Source organism: Vespula vulgaris, chromosome 3 (assembly GCF_905475345.1).
Source record: "Vespula vulgaris chromosome 3, iyVesVulg1.1, whole genome shotgun sequence".
NCBI classification, from domain to species: domain Eukaryota; kingdom Metazoa; phylum Arthropoda; class Insecta; order Hymenoptera; family Vespidae; genus Vespula; species Vespula vulgaris.
In genome coordinates, this window is record NC_066588.1 from 928295 (window position 1) to 949546 (window position 21252).

The 21252-nt window shown below is 28.5% G+C and overlaps 4 protein-coding genes across 12 annotated transcripts in view; 2 read left to right on the forward strand and 2 right to left on the reverse strand.

Moving 5' to 3' along the window:
• The window catches only part of LOC127062616 (uncharacterized), a 43810-nt gene extending 38016 nt beyond the window's left edge, over positions 1-5794 (forward strand). For 3 of the 4 annotated variants that reach the window (XM_050991150.1, XM_050991151.1, XM_050991152.1), the window contains 2 exons: positions 74-156; positions 1292-5794. In XM_050991150.1, coding sequence (XP_050847107.1) covers positions 74-156; positions 1292-1496 — 288 coding nt within the window. In that variant the 3' untranslated portion in view covers positions 1497-5794. Of the gene's footprint in view, positions 1-73; positions 157-582; positions 622-1291 lie in introns of all 4 variants that reach the window. The other variant, XM_050991153.1, reaches the window with a different exon arrangement.
• On the reverse strand, positions 5031-10955 carry LOC127062624 (uncharacterized). Its single transcript, XM_050991169.1, has 3 exons — positions 10672-10955; positions 7746-8069; positions 5031-7431 (listed from the first exon to the last, which is right to left on the reverse strand). The coding sequence occupies exons 2-3, from the start codon at positions 8053-8055 to the stop codon at positions 7124-7126; spliced, it is 618 nt and encodes a 205-aa protein (XP_050847126.1). The 5' UTR covers positions 8056-8069; positions 10672-10955; the 3' UTR covers positions 5031-7123.
• A 144-nt stretch (positions 10956-11099) lies between these two features.
• LOC127062620 (peroxisomal biogenesis factor 3) lies at positions 11100-13523 on the reverse strand. 3 transcript variants are annotated; one of them, XM_050991163.1, is made up of 4 exons: positions 13162-13523; positions 12969-13085; positions 12773-12847; positions 11100-12525 (listed from the first exon to the last, which is right to left on the reverse strand). In XM_050991163.1, exon 4 carries the CDS (start codon positions 12522-12524, stop codon positions 11388-11390), a length of 1137 nt encoding a protein of 378 aa, XP_050847120.1. In that variant the 5' UTR covers position 12525; positions 12773-12847; positions 12969-13085; positions 13162-13523; the 3' UTR covers positions 11100-11387. The 3 variants fall into 3 exon arrangements, with proteins under 3 accessions (XP_050847120.1, XP_050847118.1, XP_050847121.1); XM_050991161.1 differs by having other exon boundaries at positions 11100-12707; positions 13162-13522; XM_050991164.1 differs by lacking the exon at positions 12969-13085 and having other exon boundaries at positions 13162-13221.
• A 1684-nt stretch (positions 13524-15207) lies between these two features.
• LOC127062496 (RNA-binding protein 45) lies at positions 15208-21252 on the forward strand. Of its 4 annotated transcripts, XR_007781145.1 has the most exons (8): positions 15209-15955; positions 16155-16269; positions 16733-17511; positions 17596-17828; positions 17951-18080; positions 18229-18347; positions 20372-20438; positions 20834-21252. XR_007781145.1 is itself a non-coding variant. In XM_050990839.1 (6 exons), the coding sequence occupies exons 1-5, from the start codon at positions 15757-15759 to the stop codon at positions 18062-18064; spliced, it is 1440 nt and encodes a 479-aa protein (XP_050846796.1). In that variant the 5' UTR covers positions 15208-15756; the 3' UTR covers positions 18065-18080; positions 20372-20593. The 4 variants fall into 4 exon arrangements, 2 of the variants coding, with proteins under 2 accessions (XP_050846796.1, XP_050846795.1); XR_007781146.1 differs by lacking the exon at positions 18229-18347 and having other exon boundaries at positions 15208-15955; XM_050990839.1 differs by lacking the exons at positions 18229-18347; positions 20834-21252 and having other exon boundaries at positions 15208-15955; positions 20372-20593.

Consider the following 21252-nt stretch of genomic DNA (forward strand, 5'->3'; position numbering starts at 1 on the left):
AGGATCATATACTTGTGAATAAATATACATAAACAGATTGGATACGATTAATAAAATTTTATGAAAATTTTAGATGTCCGACTGGGATCGATTTGCGGCAGAAGAATATGAATTATTGGTTGCCGAAGAAAGTGGTAATGACCAAAAGGAGCAAACGTAAGTACTTCGTCTTTAATGTAAAGAAATGATTTTTGATTAACTTTTGATATAAATTAAATTATATTTTTGGGAGAAATTATTAAAAATTCGTTCATAAATTTTAAACGACGTTTTATAATCCGAAAATATACTTATATGTTATTTAAACAAAAAAAAAAAAAAAGAAGAAGAAGAAGAACTTTACAAAAGGTTTACATTATTACATTAGGATAATTGTAGCTTTTTCTTGAGTGCAATTTCTATGGGAAAAATGATTTTCATAGTCGTTGAATTTTTGCTCATCCTTTATGGCATGCAACAACTCTCAAATTAGATTAGTTTGTTAATCAGAAGGATCTAACATAGTATTATCCGTTTTTTCCCCCCTTTCTATTATAATTGTAAATTGTAATGACATTGGTGCGATATATGCGTTTATTGCAGGCTGTGTGATGATGAAACGTAACCATCATCTACAGCTGAGTAAGTAAATACCACAGTTGCATGTACCCGTAAAAAGATGCACGTTGGCTGATACATACAAATATAGATAACGGATTAAAAGATATATTAATCTGCTTCTTTATATACGCATGAGTTATTAAAAAAATATTTTTCTTTTTCACAATTCAAATGAAACTGCATTATGATCAAATAACAGTTTTTTTCCTATTTATGTTCATGATGTATACTTTTTTTTTTGCACCTTGTAAACATTTTTATAAAAAGATCTATTGATGTACTACATATATTCACATATTGTACAAAGATTGACTCAAAAGTTTAGTAGATTTATATTACGAATCAATTACTCTTTTTCAGGACTTTTTAGGCGTATTATCTTTCTTTTTCTTTCTTTTTTTTTTCAAATTGTAAAATGGCAAATCACTAGCTTGTAAAACTATAAGCTTAAAAAGAATCAAAAAAGAGTAATATATTTTTTAAATTATTTAAAAAGCTTTGACTCCTATACATACATATATATATTTTTAAAATGCGTGGCTCATTATTGTTAAACAAAACTTATAAATTTATTGCTTTCATCCGTACGAAAATAATGTAATGCTATGTTTAGTATGATATAACCAGTAATAGTTTATCATATATTTAACAACATTAATAGTATCTGACAAAGTAATTGTTTATTTCACAGATCATACGATTCGACGTCAGAAGATACATTTTCGCCAAATCTCGATATCCTAGTTGGCGAACCAGTGGATGTTATTTCTCAGGGTACAGATGTTTTGTCAAAAACTCATAATGACAATCTGTCGTCATCCGTTGTTCGTGACCAGTCAAAAAATCAACATTATGACAGTGGTGATAGTGACGATTACGCCGATAGCGACAGTTAGATTGATTCTATGTGAATCTCCTTGCACCGAGATGGAAAGGATGAGAAAGGATGGTTGTGTGCATTTGCAATTTGTTTTTTTTTTTTTATTTTTTTTTAATCTTTTTTTTTGTTTTTTTTTTTTTTTTGTTTAAATGAACGAATTAAGAAAGAGCAATAGAAACTATAAGCTGTGTTTATATACACACATATACACACATATATGCACATATACATATATATTATTCTGTTGAGTAGTAAATGAGAAAAGGACGGACACAACCTGAAACCTTGTTTACAAGGTTAATACCAGAAAATGAAATATTAGCCAAAAATAATAACTTTAGTATGACATTACGCCGTATACGCGATGGTAATTGATGTAATAGAGATGTGTCATCTTAAACACACAAACGATCGCAGTATTAATGAACACGAAATAATCCTCAGTGTGTCTGTGGATTATTTGATCGTGTCGTGTAGTGAGAGTGCAAGTTTATAAGTTGAGAAAATTACCGAGTCATGTATCAATTCGGTGGGTGTAATTAAATAGATGACGCTCATTCCAATGTGCAATAAAAAAAAAATAAAAAGTAAAAAAAAATAAATAAATAAATAAATAAATCATATTAGAAACTTCGTCGATTTACACGATATAAATAATTATTTAATTTACATAAGACATATTTAAGCTGAATTACCCTTAATCACAAATTTTATATCGAGTGCTAGTAATTTATATCACATGCTAATAATATTCATTCATTGTATATAGACACACACTTTCTCGTTGTGTCCCATAACACCGAATTGATTCACAACTTCAAAAAGGATAATTAAATTTGGTCGTTGCTTGGCCATGTGATACATATTATTGTTCAACGTGCAGAACATACTTTGTGTACTTCAGGTTGTAAATAGATGCAAAAAAATTATTGATTTTAATTTTTTACTTATCGTGGAGAGACAATTTTAAATGTGCAGAATTTTTCCAATTGCTGCAGTCTATATACTCTTTTACAGATTTATTGTTTCGAATAGTGCTTAATTTGCTAGTACTATTATATTTGATTATTTCATTTAATTCTTTTCATCGCTTTTTGTAAAATATTTATCGAACTTTCTATATAGTTAATATAAATAAATATATAAAGGATGATTAATTATTTGAAAAAAAAAACAAAAACAAAAAAAAACATTTATATTTGAATTAATATATCGATTATTTTTTGAGGACTGCATTAATCGGAAATGATTTACAAGAAAAAATATTGTTGTCATCAAATGATATTGGCAATTCTCTCTCTTGCCATTTATTATCATATAAAACATTGAAAACCCTTCGTAACAATTAATATTTATATATCCTGATTATATAAAAAAAATTGGATATTTATAAAGGGTATCTCTCCTTTTATATCGATTTGATTTTATTAGAACAATGTAATGTTTCAGCGTTCAAGAGGAGGAAGGAATTATTTTCCTATCAATTTTAACATTTTCTTCTATATATTCCAGAATTATATATTATCATATCACACAAAATCGTTATTTATAAAATAACATCCTTATAAAAAATATAATGTATTTTAGAATTTAAACACAAAAGAAGATGATAAATTATGATAGGAATAAATATGTGACACGAATAAGTAGCAAGATATTCGTGAAGTAATCGAATCTTTTTACTTATAATAAAGATCATATCTATAACAAGAGATATCAGAACGGATTTCACAAAAAAATAATATAATCATTTATAATAATCACTTCTTCAATTGTTCGAAAAAACATGCTTAAAAAAATTTAACAATTTATTTCTAACACTAATGTATCATTATTTAATTTATAAGTGAAGACAAAGCTTATTACCTTCCTCCACAAATAGCGTCATGAAATGCAATAGACAAGTGTGCATCTGTTGCAGCAAAATATATTTGTTAATATTTTTTGTTTTTTTTTTTCTTTTTTTTTTTCATAGAATTCTTTATGAAATGATTATTTTATCTGCTTTATAAAATCAAAGATCATCATATAGAGTTTAGAAATATTTTTAAATTGTATATTTCATCTGATCTGGATTATGCTACCCTGTTGCATTGAACAAATGACTTTATCTGTAACTTTTTGAATCTTTTTCTACTTATTCGTATATATCTACTTTTTATGAGAGCGAATTGTTTTCCTATGAAACATATCATATTTATTAAATCGTGAAGATTTACATTCACACTCTATTGTATTACATGTAATAAATAGATGATTATTTGTGAAATGCTCGAATAGGGTAGTATTTTTACTTCATATTTTTATCTTTTACATACACACACACACACGCACGCACGCACGCACGCACGCACGCGGATGCCGTGTTGTTCAAGAAAAAATTACTATGTTTCATAGTATTGCTGCAAGAAGATGAATAAGCCAAAGATGTGACACGTTTCGCTTAACTCGAACATTAAGAATGGAAAGTTATTTTCTCATAAGTATTTCGTACACGTAAAGTAAAACATTGTAAGTACGAATCATACATTGATGTCATTTTCTTCCTGCTCAAAGATCTGTTGTCATTTAATTCTAGGTGAAAGATAGAAAGACACACCTACAGACTTATGATGAAAATGTCTTCTGAAAAAAAAAAAATAAATAAATAAAAAATAAAAAATAAAGATCGACAAAAACTGGATGTAAGCTATATTTTTAGTAACAATTAAAAGAGAAAAAGGAGTTGAAAATCTCAAAGTTTCAAATATAAAACTTCCGTGAAAGTCATTGCGTCAAAAGTATTTTTAGTACAGTTTTTAAATATAAAGTATTTTGCCATAGGAGACCAAGGTATTCCATAGTTTGTGTTACAAAGACTGCAGGATTGTACATATTACTTTTGTCTCCAAGTATACTTTAATTAATTACGTAAAATGTTACTCTAGTCCACGTGTGTGCTGCAATTTATATACCTTTGTGGCACATGTCAATATAATAATCTTAAGATGTATTATATTATTTGTTTTAAACCAAACGGAGCTAAATTATGCAAAATGAATTGTATGTAAAGTTCTGTATTGTTAATAGAATTTTATGTAGGATATGTAAGGGCAGTACTTCAATACCAATAGTTGATAGATGTGACTTTTATTGTTCTTGTTAATTATGTACCTGTTACTCTGTTATTCTCTATTTACATGAGTTAATTATATCCAAATTTATTTACAACATTTCTCATTACTATATTATACATTTTTATCAACTACTGGCATGACACTGTCCGTTATAATTCTATTTTACATGGCTCTCATATAAGGTATAAGAAAATTCTAGTGATTTCTTTTTTTTTTTTTCTTTTTTATTCACGTTGTAAGAATGCTTTGTATATTTTACGAACTTATTTTACAAAGGTCAGCACCTTATGTAGAATTTATTTGATCTATTTGGTGCTTCCCTGTTATGCAGAAATACCATCTGCAAAGGGAGTTGCTTTTGTTGACTATCCAAAGATATAACTATATCAAGTTTGTTTAATTACATCTTTTATAAGTCGTTATGGTTTTTATTATATATATATATATATGTGTATACTATCTACGCATATTTCTCTATATGTCACCCTTTTAACATCATGTTCAAATTAAGTTACTGTTGAGAAGAAAGAGTCGTCGAAAAAAACGTCATAAATTATATATATGTTTACATTTGACAATACTCTTTATTGTTATATTCATTCATTATTCTAATGGTAGGTTTATTCTCTGTTCTAATATGAAATATTTACACTGTGCTATGGATTTATGTTTCCATGATAATGCGCTGCAGAAGATAGTCAATTTATCCCTTCGTTACTCGCATCAGGTATATTCTATATATAATAGACTCATATTTATAACATTCTATCGATTGGAACTACGTATCTGCCTTTCAATATCTCTCAGTAACATTCCACGTGTTTTTTAAGCTCTAGTTAGAAAATAATTAACACACTTGGGTCAACAAGACGTTACTGCAAAAAATGTAATAATTGAATGTACTGCTATCATTTGATAAATATTTATAAAAGCTTTGTAAAATCATTAAAAACATGTATATTAAAATGATATCCTATACGAGTAACGGAAGGTTAATAAAAAAAAGAAAGAAAAGAAAAAAAAAAGCAATAACGATTCATTGGCATAACCCAAAGTTGAAATTCACACGCGTGATTAGAAGCCTCGATCATAAACTTATGTTTAACATTTATTTACATTTTTATTTATATATTTTATCTGTGCATGAGTAGAAAAATAAGATAATTTTGCAAGTTAATAAAAACAAATGATAAAATTATATCTTAAACGATGTATCCTATTAATCAAAAATCATTTTCAGATATTATTTCAACTGTTGTCAAATATACAATGTAAGTGTGTGTATATATATATATATGTATGTGTATATATATATATATATATATATATATATATATATATATATAAACAATTCTCATATTTTATATTTATCTATATTTACTATTTTATAAGTAAATTAAATTTTTCAATTTCTTGCCAATTTTACGAATTAAAAGAAGATTTGAGAAGGTCTTTGGGTTTTTAGATTTCCCTTATGTAAAAAAAAAGTTAAAGAAGATTGTGAATGTATGAGAAAATATAATTTACACAGAGTTTTTCATCCATTATATTCTATTTTTATTGCTGCGAGTCTGTAAAATGTGTTATAAAAAGACACAGTATATATATATCTATATATATATATATATAAAAGTAGAGTTCTAAAGTTCATAATATGTCAAAGTTAAAGCTTTATAAATTAATGAGACTAATTAGCACTACACTAAGAAGACATTATATGACAATAAAAAATATTAAAAATTGTCATATATCAACGAGCTATATTCTTACTATCACATTATTTTACAAACCATCAAAACTTACGTTTATTTATATGTATCTTTTTAAAGAGTATTCAAATTGAATATAGCATAAGGAAAAGTGAATCATATCGATTGATACTACTATAATTATAGGGGACAGCGTATACATATTAGGTATAAAATTTATATTCAATTTGATTGACAAATAAGAAATACAAAAAAAGTCTTATTATCACATATTTCTCTCAATACTACTTTTCAATACCATATCATTATTATCAAATACTATAAATTATATCAATGAATCATTAAACAAAGTAATACATATACGAAGTATTAAAGCATTACTTTTTGATTTGATGATGATATACACGCGTTGAAATATATTTCACCCATATTTGCATAATAAATAAATATCATTTCTACTTGCAAAATATCTATAAAAAAAAAAAAAATCTTTAATACAATATTAATACTAAGTATATATCGATATTTTCAATCGAATAAATTTCAGCAAAAGAAAATATTTAAGCTGCTAGTGTCACAAGATATAATAACAAACATGATAATAATTATGACTTTTAATTAAAGACGAAAAGAAAACATTTTCTTTCTTTTTTTTTCTTTCTTTTCTTTTTTTTTTTTAATTGCGTTTCTATTGGACGACGTGTGCATAATTAATCAATAAATACTCCTAACCTCCTTCTTTTTATTATCTTCAATAAAAAAATAAGCGTTAAATAATGTGAAATAATATTCATAGAACTCTTCGCATGAAGATTAAATTAATCCTCGTTTTCCCAGGGACTCTGACACGTGGACGTAACAATATCTGGTGAAGAATTCCTTGTATCTGGGGCATGCGATAACGTTGGCTTCAAGACAATTCTTTCGGTAGAGGACGAAACTATCGCATCTTTGCAACGACTTGTCGTTGTTATCATATCTTCTTGTTGTCTGCACTTATTTTGTGGATTATTTAATACCGATCGAATAAAATCATGTGTCTCTGCACGTAAAGCATTAACTCGTTCCTGAAGAATACGATTTCGTCGTACAAGAGCCAACGTACGTACAACGATATTAAATAAACCTAATAAATAAATAAAAAATATATATATATATAAATGATCAGTAATTATATACAAAGAATCGAGTTCAAAAGTTTCTAGCTGATTTTTAAAAATCAATTACTTCTTTTTTATGACATTTCAAGATTCTATGTTAGACTTGTAATTTTATAAATTAAACTTGTTTTACAATATGAAAAAAAAAAAAAAGAAATTAAAACTAAAAATCTCGAAGAAAAAAAGGAATTGATTTTTAAAACAACCTAAGAACTTTTGACTCATCTAGGAACTTAATAATAGCAGAAATAGAATGGATACGATAACGTAAAATAATTACCTTCACGTCTGGGAAGTATTACATCACAACGTTCCATAAACTTTTCTGAAATTTTTGTTGAAACGTTCGATGATGAAATATTTATGTCAACGGACTCGTGAGAATTATTATCTTCAAACGAAGAATTCTTTATGGGCGAAGATGTTATAGATTTTTCAACGTCGGAGTCTATGACATTGGTTAATCGCTTTAATTCCAGTTTCGGTTGTTTTCCTTTGATAACACGACACATCCTTTGTCGTCGGCGCGTATAAAGGTTTTCTGTACTTCTTACAACTGACAATTCCGGTAAGCATACTGTCGGAGCCATAGTTATTTATAATTCTATAGAAAAAAGAGAGGAGAGAAAAATGTACAAATTATAAATAGTTTCTCTAATACATCACATAATTATATTGTTTATAATTCTAAAAAAAAAAAAATTAAAATAAAATAAATTACAAATAATTTTTCTCATTTGCATCATATATTAAAAAAAAAAAAAAAATAGATTAGAAATAATTTCTAACTTATATCATACTATATTATTAATAATTATATATATATATGTTGTATATAATTATTACAAGAAAGAAATCTATAAATTACAAATAATTTTTAATATTTCTAATCATTCATTACTACTTTTATTTCGAGTATTAAACAATTCGAAAAAAAATATTTTTAGAATGTCTAATCAAATTAATTTAAAATTCGTTGGAAAACTTGATTAGAATTAAAGTTGCTAACGCGTGTTACACGTGCGAGATTATAGAAAGCCAAGATATTATTTCATTGCCTCGACCAACCTAGAATACACGTGCCAGTGAAGCGTGCGCATGCACGCGACTGTCAGCAACAAAGAGTACAAACACTCATATACACATACACGTAAATAAATGCAGCTGTGGGATATAGAAAGGTATCGTTAGAAAAAAAAAAAAAGAGAGAGAAAGAAGAAAAGTTTCCTCTTTTTTTTCTCTCTTTTATCTCTGGTATAGTTTCACCGTGAATACATATAAATTTCTACACGTGTATCGAACATTCTACAAATTTCATTTCTATTACACGTGTAACTTATTAATTCGATCAAATTTCATAAGGTTTATAAATACACGAAGTACAACGAAATTTATTCGTTCTATTTCTACGTACACAGTTTTCGTTGGATATCATTTTCTACGAGTGCATTTCGGACTATTTTGAATATTATAATAATAATAATAATAATAATTATTATTATTATTAAATTTCAAGAGCAACTTTAACTTCATTTATAATTTACTTTACACGTTTAATTGTAGGAAATTTCGTAATGTTTGCAAAGATATAAATACAATGATATTTCTCCGTTTTGTTTGATGTATTACATGTATTATATTATAGGTTACGTTCATAGAAGTTAAGATCAGAGGGAGAGATAGACAGCACGTGTCAGAACGCGTGTAATTACAAATTGTGTCAACGTGACGCAATACAAAACTCATCTGGACGTCGCACGCACGGTGTGCAGCCACACGTTCTTTCCTTCTTTTTTTTTTGTTTTTAATTTCGTTATGTACAGCGAGATAGAACGTTCTACGTAACGGGGAATTAAAATGCAATGTGCTTCCTCCCTCACGTGGTAGACATCTTATCGAAATACGGTTACACATATTCTATTTGAGACTCCTTTATTACGTTACAATTAAAAAGTACTTATAAGTTCAATGAATTTTGTAATAACAAATCTTAATAGAGTATATACATATAATTGTTATCTTAACTATTATAAAAATTATTATATATTATGTATTAAATCTTAGGAGCTTTAGAAACAGAATTATGTATTAACCATATATCAACCACATGTTCATACACGTGTTTCTTCTTACATTGCGTCAGCACAAGGCATATTTTTATTTTTATCTTTCACAACTATAACTCTCTGTTGCCTTACTGCTGCTTTTATTCCTTTCATTCGAGCTATTTTGCATCCTATCAAGAATCTATATATATGTGCATGTGTGTGTGTGTGTGTGTGTCTTTATATATATATATATATATATATATATATATATATATATATATATTTCACGGAAGTTCTCACAAACTTTATCATGTAAATTAACATCCCACGACTCTTATACATATATACATATGAATCTTTAACGCCGATGAAATCATTGTTTTCAGTAGAATAATTTTTTTTTCCTTTTTCTTTTTCAAAACGTAGAACGATGCTTTAGGTTAAATTTTTATAAAACTCGAATGTTATTATTTTAATAAAAAATTATATTAATTTTACTATGAATTTTTCGCTTTTGTATATTTAAATATCCGTTTAATCGAATATCTTTGATATTTGATTTTTTCTTTTTTGTGATCGTAAAAAAATTAAAAACGCGGAAGAAGAAAGAAGAAAGGGCAAGAAGCGACGCACGTGTATTCTCTCTCTTTCTCTCTCTCTCTCCCTCGTGTCATCCATTGCCGAAAAAAACCTCTGTAGAGACAGTAATACGTTCGAAGGTCATTGCACTGCTACAGCTATGTACATAAACGAACGATTACACACACATACACACACATTATTTTCCGTTTCAAAGGGTGTGAATAACAGTAAGGAATCGTGTATAAATGATATAGGAAGCGAGGGAGAGTATCATAATAACAATAATAATAATAGTGTTCAAAGATGCATCGTAATATATGGTATACTACATAAATTCATTTTATTCTAACAAACACATTATTGTTTATGCTTCGATAATTTATATGTTAATTACTTATTATTGTTTATAAATATCGAATGATCACATTGAGATATATAAACACACACACACATATATATGTCTATATATACACGTTAGTATTGTTTACACTATCTCCAATGTGTAATGTCTCGAAACGTTTATAACGACATAGAAGGTGTGATTAAAGATATATAATTGATTTATTAGATACTTACGAAAAATTATGGTGAAAACGAAATCCAATTAACTTCTTTAGATTTTCTCAATCATAGTCCATTTAATGTGTCAAATGTAAATGAACACCGCGTGGTATATAAATGAGCACTAAGTGAATTAATTGATCGCTATTGTAAAGAAAGTTGAAAGTACACGTTTACAAATATAGTATAATGTATACACATTTATTTGTAATAAGGATGGTGCGTGTAAACGCGGTAAAGCTCGATCCGTACCTCACTCGCACGCGCGAGCTTCTCTTCAAGACTATCAACAACCATGGACTATCCTGATTAGTCAACTCGCTGTAATAATTCTTTTTCTGACGCATGCGCAGAATTGCATCTATTCGCACATATGGTGAATGAACATATATAGGACGCGTTACTACGCGTATATGTCACGTGGAAGAAAGAAATATTAAATCTTTAGTTATTTTTATATAATTGCATTTATTTACGAAAGTGAACTTTATAATATGTCAGAAATACCGTACATAAAATTAAACAAATAGAATGATTAGTTTTTACTTATATGTTATTTGGAATTTTCGTGTACTATATATGTACATATATATTTTATATGTATATATGTATATATATGTGTATATATATATTATATACAACATATATATATAGTATATGCTTATTGCAGGTGGACGTGTGCTCACATAGATAACTTAGTGTAGTTATTTTTCTATATAATATATTTTATCTTAGAAACTAAATGCTTCGTAGATATTAGCCCCAAATAATTTAAGTTCGTCGTTTAGAATAAGACGCTGCAACCATACTGTAGATACATCTTTAGGCTTAGATTGATCTGGAATTTGTCCATTTATTATTGGAATTATTTTAGCCATAGGCATAGTGATCTTATTTATATCAACGAAATCTGAATGTTTTGAAATCTTCGTGGTAACAGAATCTGTCCAAAGCATATCTGTATGATTCGACGTCCCTGGTATCGATATCCCATTCCTCGTACCATTATCATTATTTGTTTTGGTATTAAAAAATTCTGATATATGATCCATTAGTAAAACGAAACCACTTCGAATATTACTTTGCATAAAACCTTGTATTTCTTCGCTTTCCAGTAGATCTAAGGTTTCGTAAATGATGTTTGATAGAGATGCGTTAGTTTTTTCTTCGCACTCCGATGGCAGCATATATTTTGAAAGATTTTTCGTTGGATTTCTGTCATCCGCAGTTACAGACGACACGATGGACCAATATATTTGTTCTAAATCTCTCAATGATAATTTATCTATTAAAGATATAGATGCTGTTATTTCAGTGACCTTTTCTTTTATAATATTACACAATTGTTTTATGCCGTCGTATATGAAGTGACCACATAACGACATATACTTTGTTTGGAACTCGTCATTCTCTTTGATATTATCCGTTACTTTCTGAGATTCTTTATACATATGCCCAGCCATTATATTAAATTGAATTCTAATAAGTACTACAAGCATAACTTGAGAATAGATAATTGCAGCTGATCTTGAAATTGCTAAAACTTTAAGTTCATTCCACGACGCTACTTTGTCGTCGCAACCATTCCTTAGTTTGTTCACTATAGAAGTGGTATCCAAAGCTTTTGTTACGGACTCTCTTAAATTAGATGCAAGAGGAAGAATCATCTGATTACATGTCCTTTCTGTACTTTCAAAATATTGACGTCTTCGAGCTTTCTCCAACATCTCCTTGATCTCTTTCTCCTGCCATTCTCGAATTTTTCTTTGTGTATACCGTGATAGGAATATAAAACTTCCAATAATGATGCTCCCATATATAAACTTCCGTTTATGGCGACCAAAAAAATCTCTCACTCTTGAAAACATACTGTCATTGAAATTTCTAGATTATAGTTTTTATGATACAATTCTTTCTTTAAAGTAACACTTTATTAATTAATTAATCGAATAAATGTAGTAATTATATCATGTATGAACTGTATAATTTCTTATTTATTCATCTATTTCAAATCAATATCAGAACTTTTACTTAAAGCAATACGTTCCCATCTATTTGTAATGAAATTAGTAGTATCAATGAAACGTTCAACGCAGTTCATAAGGCATTTTTCTACCTTGGCTTCCAATCGTGGAGTAGGGCGGTCAATGCAAGTTTCCCAGCAAATATCTGTCAGATTTAGTGCTAGATTCTATGAAAATAATAAAATATATATATATATTTTTACAAACCAAATATCGTATAATGTTTGATTTCAATTTAAATTCTATTCTATAAAAATCTGTCAAACAAAAATATATATGTATATATACCTTTTTAAATAAAAAAAGCAATGAGACATATAATGGACTTTTTCATTTAATTATTAAATAACGTTTTAGTTATATCCAAGAAGATAAAACAACTCATAACTCATGTTTTTTGGTGTGCTATTAAATTCACATAATAAAATGGACAAATTCAATAATTAGACGTAGGTAGTTGATAAGAAACAAAAAATCTAACCTGAAATAATTGTCTTCGACTTTCTTTTTCTATAAAATCTTCAAGTTGCAAATCTGACGCATCTTCCGCACTTCGATCTACGGTTAAGCTCATACTTTTGCTTATTTTTTTTATTAGTAATATAATCGAAACATTTGACCTTTACTCTTCCTCCTATTTTCTTGATTTGTACATTACCTCATGAGTCGCTCTTCGCTTGCATATATTTCTCATTGTCCAGCAGGTATGAACGTACATGCGTTTCAATGCATTAATCATATAACCATAAAGCATATAGCATTTAAGTTACCAACATTTTTATTTCCAATTTTGTATTTCCATTTTATTAATAAAATAAGAAAGCTTAATACTTTTGATAAGGTTTTGTTATTTAATTATTTAATAATATTTAATCACAATTATTTAATAATATTATCACCAATTCAAAATTTTTCATTTATACAATTGAATCAAATTTACACAATTTAATTGTGATAAATTTAATTTAAGAAAGAGAGAGAAAAAGAAAGAGGGAAAGAAAGAGAGGGTGATTATACATAAAAATTTTTAAATAATAAATAATAATAATCAAAATAATATAATTGTTCGAATATAAATGGATTTGTTCGTATATCAAACGTCGTTAATCGAAGTGTGAATTTAATATGATTTTAGTATTCATTTTATTTGGCGCGAAATTCGAATTCGTTAATTGCGAGTTTCGTATAATAATCACGTAAATAATGTCTGAAGATGTGTATTTTCTATATAAAATTCTATATAACATTTAATTGATATGATAACATTAATAATGATTACAAATTTTTAAACAGTAAGTGATAATAATCCAAATAGTATAATCGTTTGAACATAAATGGATTTGTTCGTATATCAAACGTCGTTAATCGAAGTGTACATTTAATATGATTTAAGTATTAATTTTTGTTTGGCGCGAAATTCGAACTTGTTAATCGAAACTTTCGAATCCGTATAACGATATAAATAATGTATACAAAATAAATGATCTATAAGTAACGTATAAAAGTGCAGGAAAATATTGTTTTCTATCGTGCTTCAAGAAGTGACAACAAAATCGTTTTACTATGATAAAAGAAGGAATAAAGTTGTAGTGAAAGGAAAAGAAAAGACCAGAAGAGAACAGAAGAAAGTAGAACTATCGTATTTACGTTCACTTAAAATACGAAAACGACAATTCCTGAGATACGTAGTATGTCATTATCCATATTTCTCTTTCGTCTAACATACTAACGTACTACATCCGGAAAAATATCGGAGCATGACTTCTTCAATGCTTTTGTGGAACGAAACAGTTTACTTGAAAACGTAACGACCGTTATCCGGTATAGTCATCAACCTAATGTGATGGAAATTGTGGTTTGTATAAGACACGCACGAAAAAAGAAAAAGAAAGATTAGAAAAAAGCAACATATTAGACCGGAAAGATTAAAACGAGAAAAATAAAATTAAAAATAATGTCAGTTTAAAGATTAGATTTATAGCAATATCATAAAGTGAAAGTAAATGCAAAGAATAAATATATTATGTGAATAATATAAACAAGTGTAAGCTCGAAAGTGATTGGTTTAATAAATGATTAGGCGCCAATGTTATTGGCAGCAATGCTCGATGATAGTACAGCGATCTTGCTAAATCAAGAAAATTGATCAATGTGAAAGAATATTTTTAACCGACGCGAGAGATGATCTGTTTAATAAAATTGAAAGGAGCAGACTTGTACTTTCTCCGTAACAATTATGGTTACTTTATAACATTTTGTATAGATGCACAAACATTTTGATAGAAAATATAAAGGTTATAAGGATTTCTTTCTTTTTCGTTTTTTGTTTTTTGTTTTTTTTTGTTTTTTTTTTAATTTCAACTATATACATATACGTATGTATATATTTGTTTCGTACTAAATTTTTGAATAAATTATGTACTCGTTTTTAGACAGTTTCTTATTTCGTTACAGCCCTGAATAAGAAAGTTTTTAAACAAAAACACTAGGAGGCGCCTTTATCAAATCAGACTTTCTCAAGTCGGAACGATGCCTCTTAAGGCAGTGAAAAATTGTGTAATCCTAAATTACAATACGGAGTACCGTTTTATTAAGTGATTGCTTAATAAGAGAGGATATCTGATGTCAACATGACTAAAATTTGAAAGTGTGTCAGGAGGTTGAACTGTTAAAGAAAAAAACAAAAACAAAACAAAAAAAAAAGAAATAATTAAAAGGAAACTTACACTTTCCAAAAGATAAAAAAATATTATTACATAGAAAATAGAGATCATCGGGATATACATATATATTTATTAATGAAATATAAAGGCTTAAGAAATCGATGAAGTCATCGATTATTGATACACAATAATCATATAATTTCTTTATAATTAATATTAGACCGAAACGATTTGCGTTAAGAAATAATATTAGGAATGTTTTTGGTAACGATGTGACCACGTATGACGCCGTCTCGAACGTCATGATATTTCTGCGCATGCGCGTCGAACCTGTTCATTACATCTGGCATCACTGTAGAGTACAGTAGACATACATAGGCGTACACCCGTAGATCGGCGTCCATTTCGTTTGTATGATGGTAGATCACAAAGAACGGGATTTTTATTCTCAAATGGATCCGCGATCAAAGAACGATGACCCGCCTAATTCGCGTTTATTCGTTATTTGTCACAAGTCTCTCGAGGAAGATGACATACGGAAAGCCTTTGAGAAGTTCGGCAAAATCGAGGATATCTGGGTCGTTAAAGATCGAAATACTGGCGAGAATAAAGGTAATATTTGTTCTTTTCTATTAACTAATCGATAATATTTAATATTTTCTTTGTCAATCACACTGTTAATATACTTTTCGACTCGTTAATATTTTCATTTCGTTCCGACGTCACGATCGCGAGGACAGCTATAATTTTTGTTTCATCTTGATGTATAACAATCATTTTGATGTTATTATATAAATAAACAATTTCATAGGGGTTACGTATATCAAATTTTCCAAGACGTCAGAAGCTGCATTTGCGTTGGAGGAAATGAATGGGAAAATGCTGGGCATGGTTGGAAGACCTATCAAAGTGATGATCGCTTCAAAGTATGACAGAAAGATATATATTCTTCTTCAAACTTGATTTTCCTTGTTTAATTTCATTTAAAGGGTCATGCTTATATATGGAACATTTATTTTTGAAGGTATGAAAAAGTATTTTGCATACATCTTATTTAACTTGCAGAATGCAATATATAAATATATTCAAAATCGATAATAGATATCAATCATACGAGTAAATAATCTAAATTTTACTGTTATTCTCTTGGTGTAATTAATTGTAAGTGAAACAGTATATGTTCAAAAGATCTGACATAAGTGCATACCCTTCTGTATTTCTGTCGGTGTTGTGTCAATTTTATCTTTAATTACACACATGACATAATATATAAATAGAAATATATATATATATAGAAAACTAACTTTCTTACCTTCAGAAATAAAGGGGATGTTCTAGTATTTCCACTATTATAAATCTTATTTATCTATCTTTACTTGATCATTACAGTCGTGATCAAGGATCTGTGAGAGAAACGAATGAAGAGGAAAGATGGGTCAGGTTGTTCTGTGTACTACCAAAGTCAATGACCGATAGTGAATTACAACAAGAATTTTCTAAATTCGGTCAAATAGAATATGCGACGGTAGTTAAAGATCGTAATACAAATGAATCTAAAGGTTTTGGTTATGTCAAATTTAAAAAAGTATCCAGTGCAGCGAAAGCGTTTGAAGAATGCGATAGGAAATATAAAGCAGTGTTTGCAGAACCAAAGAAACCGAAGCCTGAAAATATGGATTCTAAATACAATAATGGCTCTTCTATGTCTTACGATAGTCTTGGTCATACTTCTGCAAATTTTGGAAAAAGCAGCATCAGTCTAGATATAGCTACAAATTATCCAAATCCTGAAGGTTATACTCAATTACAAGTTATTGCGCATCCAGCTTTAAATCAAGACCAGTTGTGGAAATTATTTGATATAGTTCCTGGTATGGATTATTGTCATTTAAAAACGGATGCAAGATACAGGATGCCAAGAGGACAAGCCATTGTGGTGTATTCAAATCCAAACGCAGCAGCATACGCTAGGGAAAAATTTCATGGTTTTGAATATCCTCCAGGTCATAGAATGATAGTTAAACCAGATACAAGTAATATGTCATCCAAAGGTTCATCGAAACCTAGCTCTAACTCAGCTGTACCGGCAAGGACAGATTTAGCACATTTAGCTGAAACTATTGCTCAAGCTACGTCGCTGATTCAAGCAGCAGGACTAACAGCACCAAGTGAGTTGAAAATTATAAAACATTCTTGTTTATTTAACTATCGTTTTGTGCGTTACTCATAATAATCTAATGAATTCATTTTAGGCTTAGAACAGACAATGTGCATCAAATTACCACCTGTGCAACCAATGGCGAATGTGGATGCAGAGGTAGCCAAACGATGTTTCATCGTATGTGGTCCACCCGTACCACCTATATATGCTATGAAAGATGCATTTTGTAGGTTTGGTAATTTAATAGATGTATATATGCTTCCGGGAAAAAATTGTGGTTACGCCAAATATGCCACCATTGCGAGTGCAGACGAAGCTATTGAGGTATAATTTTATTTTTCTTTTTTTTTTTTCAAATATTGCTTTTTCTGCTTTTTTATTTGATGCTTTGATTTGAATTCCGAACATTAGATAGTTTAGAAATTAAGTTATAAGATGTTTGGTAGGTTCTACATGGGCAAGAAATATGTGGTTCTCGTCTTAAAGTATTGGAGGCAGAGGAACGAAGCGTTGGTGAAGATCGTAGAAAACGATTAAGAGTTGACGAAGACGAACGTTAAGCTTATTGTGTACTGTGTAAGTACAAGCTGAACGTTAGACAAACTGAAAGAAAGAATGAATGGGACAAAAAGACACTTACATTATAACTCCCTGACGTTATAACTGACGATACATTTATTTTGAAAAGTTAAAGAAGATGTAATGTATCTATTTATCTTCACAGACTGACTGGTATACACAAGCTGGACGCACGCAACGAAAGAGACGAATTTTAAGACTCACTTGACCACGTTGGGCCTGCATCCAAGGAAACAACAACTATCTACTTTAATAATTGATTACGTTCGCAGCTACATTACTAAAACTTCACTATTGCTTTACTTTATCCTTACATATCGTTACACATACATTTCCCATTTCTATTTTCTTATTTCGACAGGCCTTTGCGAAAAAAAAAGAAAGAAAACAAACAATTTTGTTCCGAAGCTATTAATAAATTTTGTTGCATCGATATTTTTGCCCATATAAAGTGCAGGCAGCATAGTGTGTAGACGTAAATATATTTCGATTGTAAATATATTTTAACGTTAGTTTTTTCTTTTCTATTATTGAAATTGCCAGTGCATTAATAAGAAAACAAGATCTATTTTCGAAATCCAGTGGTAATATATATACATATATATTTATGTTTCATTTTTTTTTTTCTATTATTAAAATTGATAGCGAATCGAAGAATGAAATTTGCAAAGATTTAATTGTAACTTCAACTTATCAATAGAAGTGCAGCATAATAGCGTTTTTTTTTTCCATTTCGTAAATTACATTCAACACAGTTGTTCAAAATAAAAATGTGCGCAAAATATGCGAGTGATAAATCGAAGCATGCTCTTTTTTTTTTTTAAGAGTATTTTAGTTTCTCAATATTACTTTAATTCTCTTTTATTTTGCATATACGTACAATTATATCTGATTTTTTGTTCTCTATTTTCAACTGAATTAGATTATCCGAAAAAAAGATTAAGTATTTTTATTTATCTCTTTAATTTTATCATTATATATATTCGAATGTATGTTCAATTTGTGTGATGTATTTTGCATGCGAATTTATAAATTCTTGCAGAAATTTACAACTTACATACAACTGAGCAATTAAAATATTATGAGTAATTCATTAAGAATGAATATTTAGTTCTTACTGGAATGTGTATATTAATTTCTGTTTATTTTTCTATATATTTACAATTCAAAGAAAATTTAAAAACGCGATTAATTTATTATAGAATGCATGGATTTTGGAAATAGAATAAAAATTCATATATATATATATATATATATATATATATATATATATATATATATATATGGAATGAATCTGAGTAACAATATACATTATTGTATATAAATATATATAAATACGCTTATATAGCAAAATTGATAACTGTGTTGATACATAACGAATTATGTTATTAAATGAAAAAATATCATTCGCACAGGCCCTTATAAATATATATACATACATACATATATATATGTATATATATATATATATACACATATATCTGTGCTATGGAATTAGTCAAAAAAAAAACAGATATATTTTGTAATTTACACCAAAATTTTGTATACTTGTCTAAAATAATGGGATATCGTATGAAACGTAACATGATTTACCTTAAATTCTGTACATGCCCAAAAAATTTTCACTGCAATAAGATTGGATAAACTTAATTTAATGAAGTACAGCATCTATTTAATATTTAGAAATATAGAATATTCTATTGCCAAGATGTGATATCAAAATATCATATGGTGTGTGAATTTAACAAAAATATATTACGTTAAAAATATTTCATAAGATTTTATATATAGAATAATTTTGGCGCACGTTATAAATGTTTCGAATTCATGGTCGCCCAAGGTGTCCATAGAAAAATTAATTAATAATAACATTTTTAGTAATATTCATTATAGATATATAAGAAAATTAACAAAAATATCACTGTTGTATTTGATGAGCTTACTGCAGTGAAATTTTAAGAGGATATAACATCATATACTTTCAAAGCTAAAATAAATACATCATTTGACATCATGGGACATATTTGTCAAATACTAGTAATCAACGCACAAGTATGTTTTGTCATGGTTCACATTGCACCACATGTGTTAGACTTTTACTTTACTTTACGACTATACGCAATAGAAATTCGGCGGACTGTAACTGTGACTTATTTTAAAATTATAAAATACATATTCAATATGCAAAAATTACAGACTTTTACTCTTTTTATATACTGGACTGAATATATAATACTACATATATATCAATGATACAAACATCTCACATTTTTTCTTCTTGATTTCAGGATACAAGAAAGCTCGGTTTGGTGTATTGTGTACCTGAAAACTGTGATATATCTATAGTTAAGTAAGGTAAATATTTTTGTTAGTGTACACACATATGTATATATATATATGTGTGTGTGCGCATATCTGTATATATGTGTATAATAATTATATGTGTACACACACACATACACAAACACACATATATATTTATAGTAAGCAATAAATTATGTTTTTATTTAGATTGTTTTGTTACTCTTAATTTACAATTTATATAGCATGTTGATTCATAAGGAATTTCTTTACAATACTTCTCATTAATATATTTCAAAAGTCTACAATTATATTTTTTATATAAGATAACAATGTTAAATGCATTCATTTACAATATAAATACATACATACATAATCGTATCTTAAAAAGAATGAACAAAGTTTGAAATTGGCGCGGATGCGACTGATAGTTAACAATTTTGCCGTAGGGGTCGTTACCACAGAGGATGAAATTCCCGCGATACGCAGAATGATGGAGCGTGACTCGTAGAGTGAGTGGGGGAAGAGCGTTTATTTTAATCGCCTATATCGTTACGTGACAGTGAAATGGTCGCTTGGAGGGGATAGCCTCCTACCTAGAACGATTAGCTGACTTTTCGAAGAGTGGGGGTTGCTGGCTCACGTGTTTTCAAACGTGCTGCGAGATGAGGTCCAGTTCGTATTTGCGAGGATTGTGAGCGACACGATTTCGGTCTCTACTAGCGTAACCATCGCGGAGTCTCGTCTCGCGAGTGTTTTATATTAAATTCGTATTATAGATCGACGAACCTACATGAAAAGTTTTCAAGTTGATCGAATAATCATTTCTCGTTTTTTTATTCGTTTAATAAAAATATTACAAAGTGAA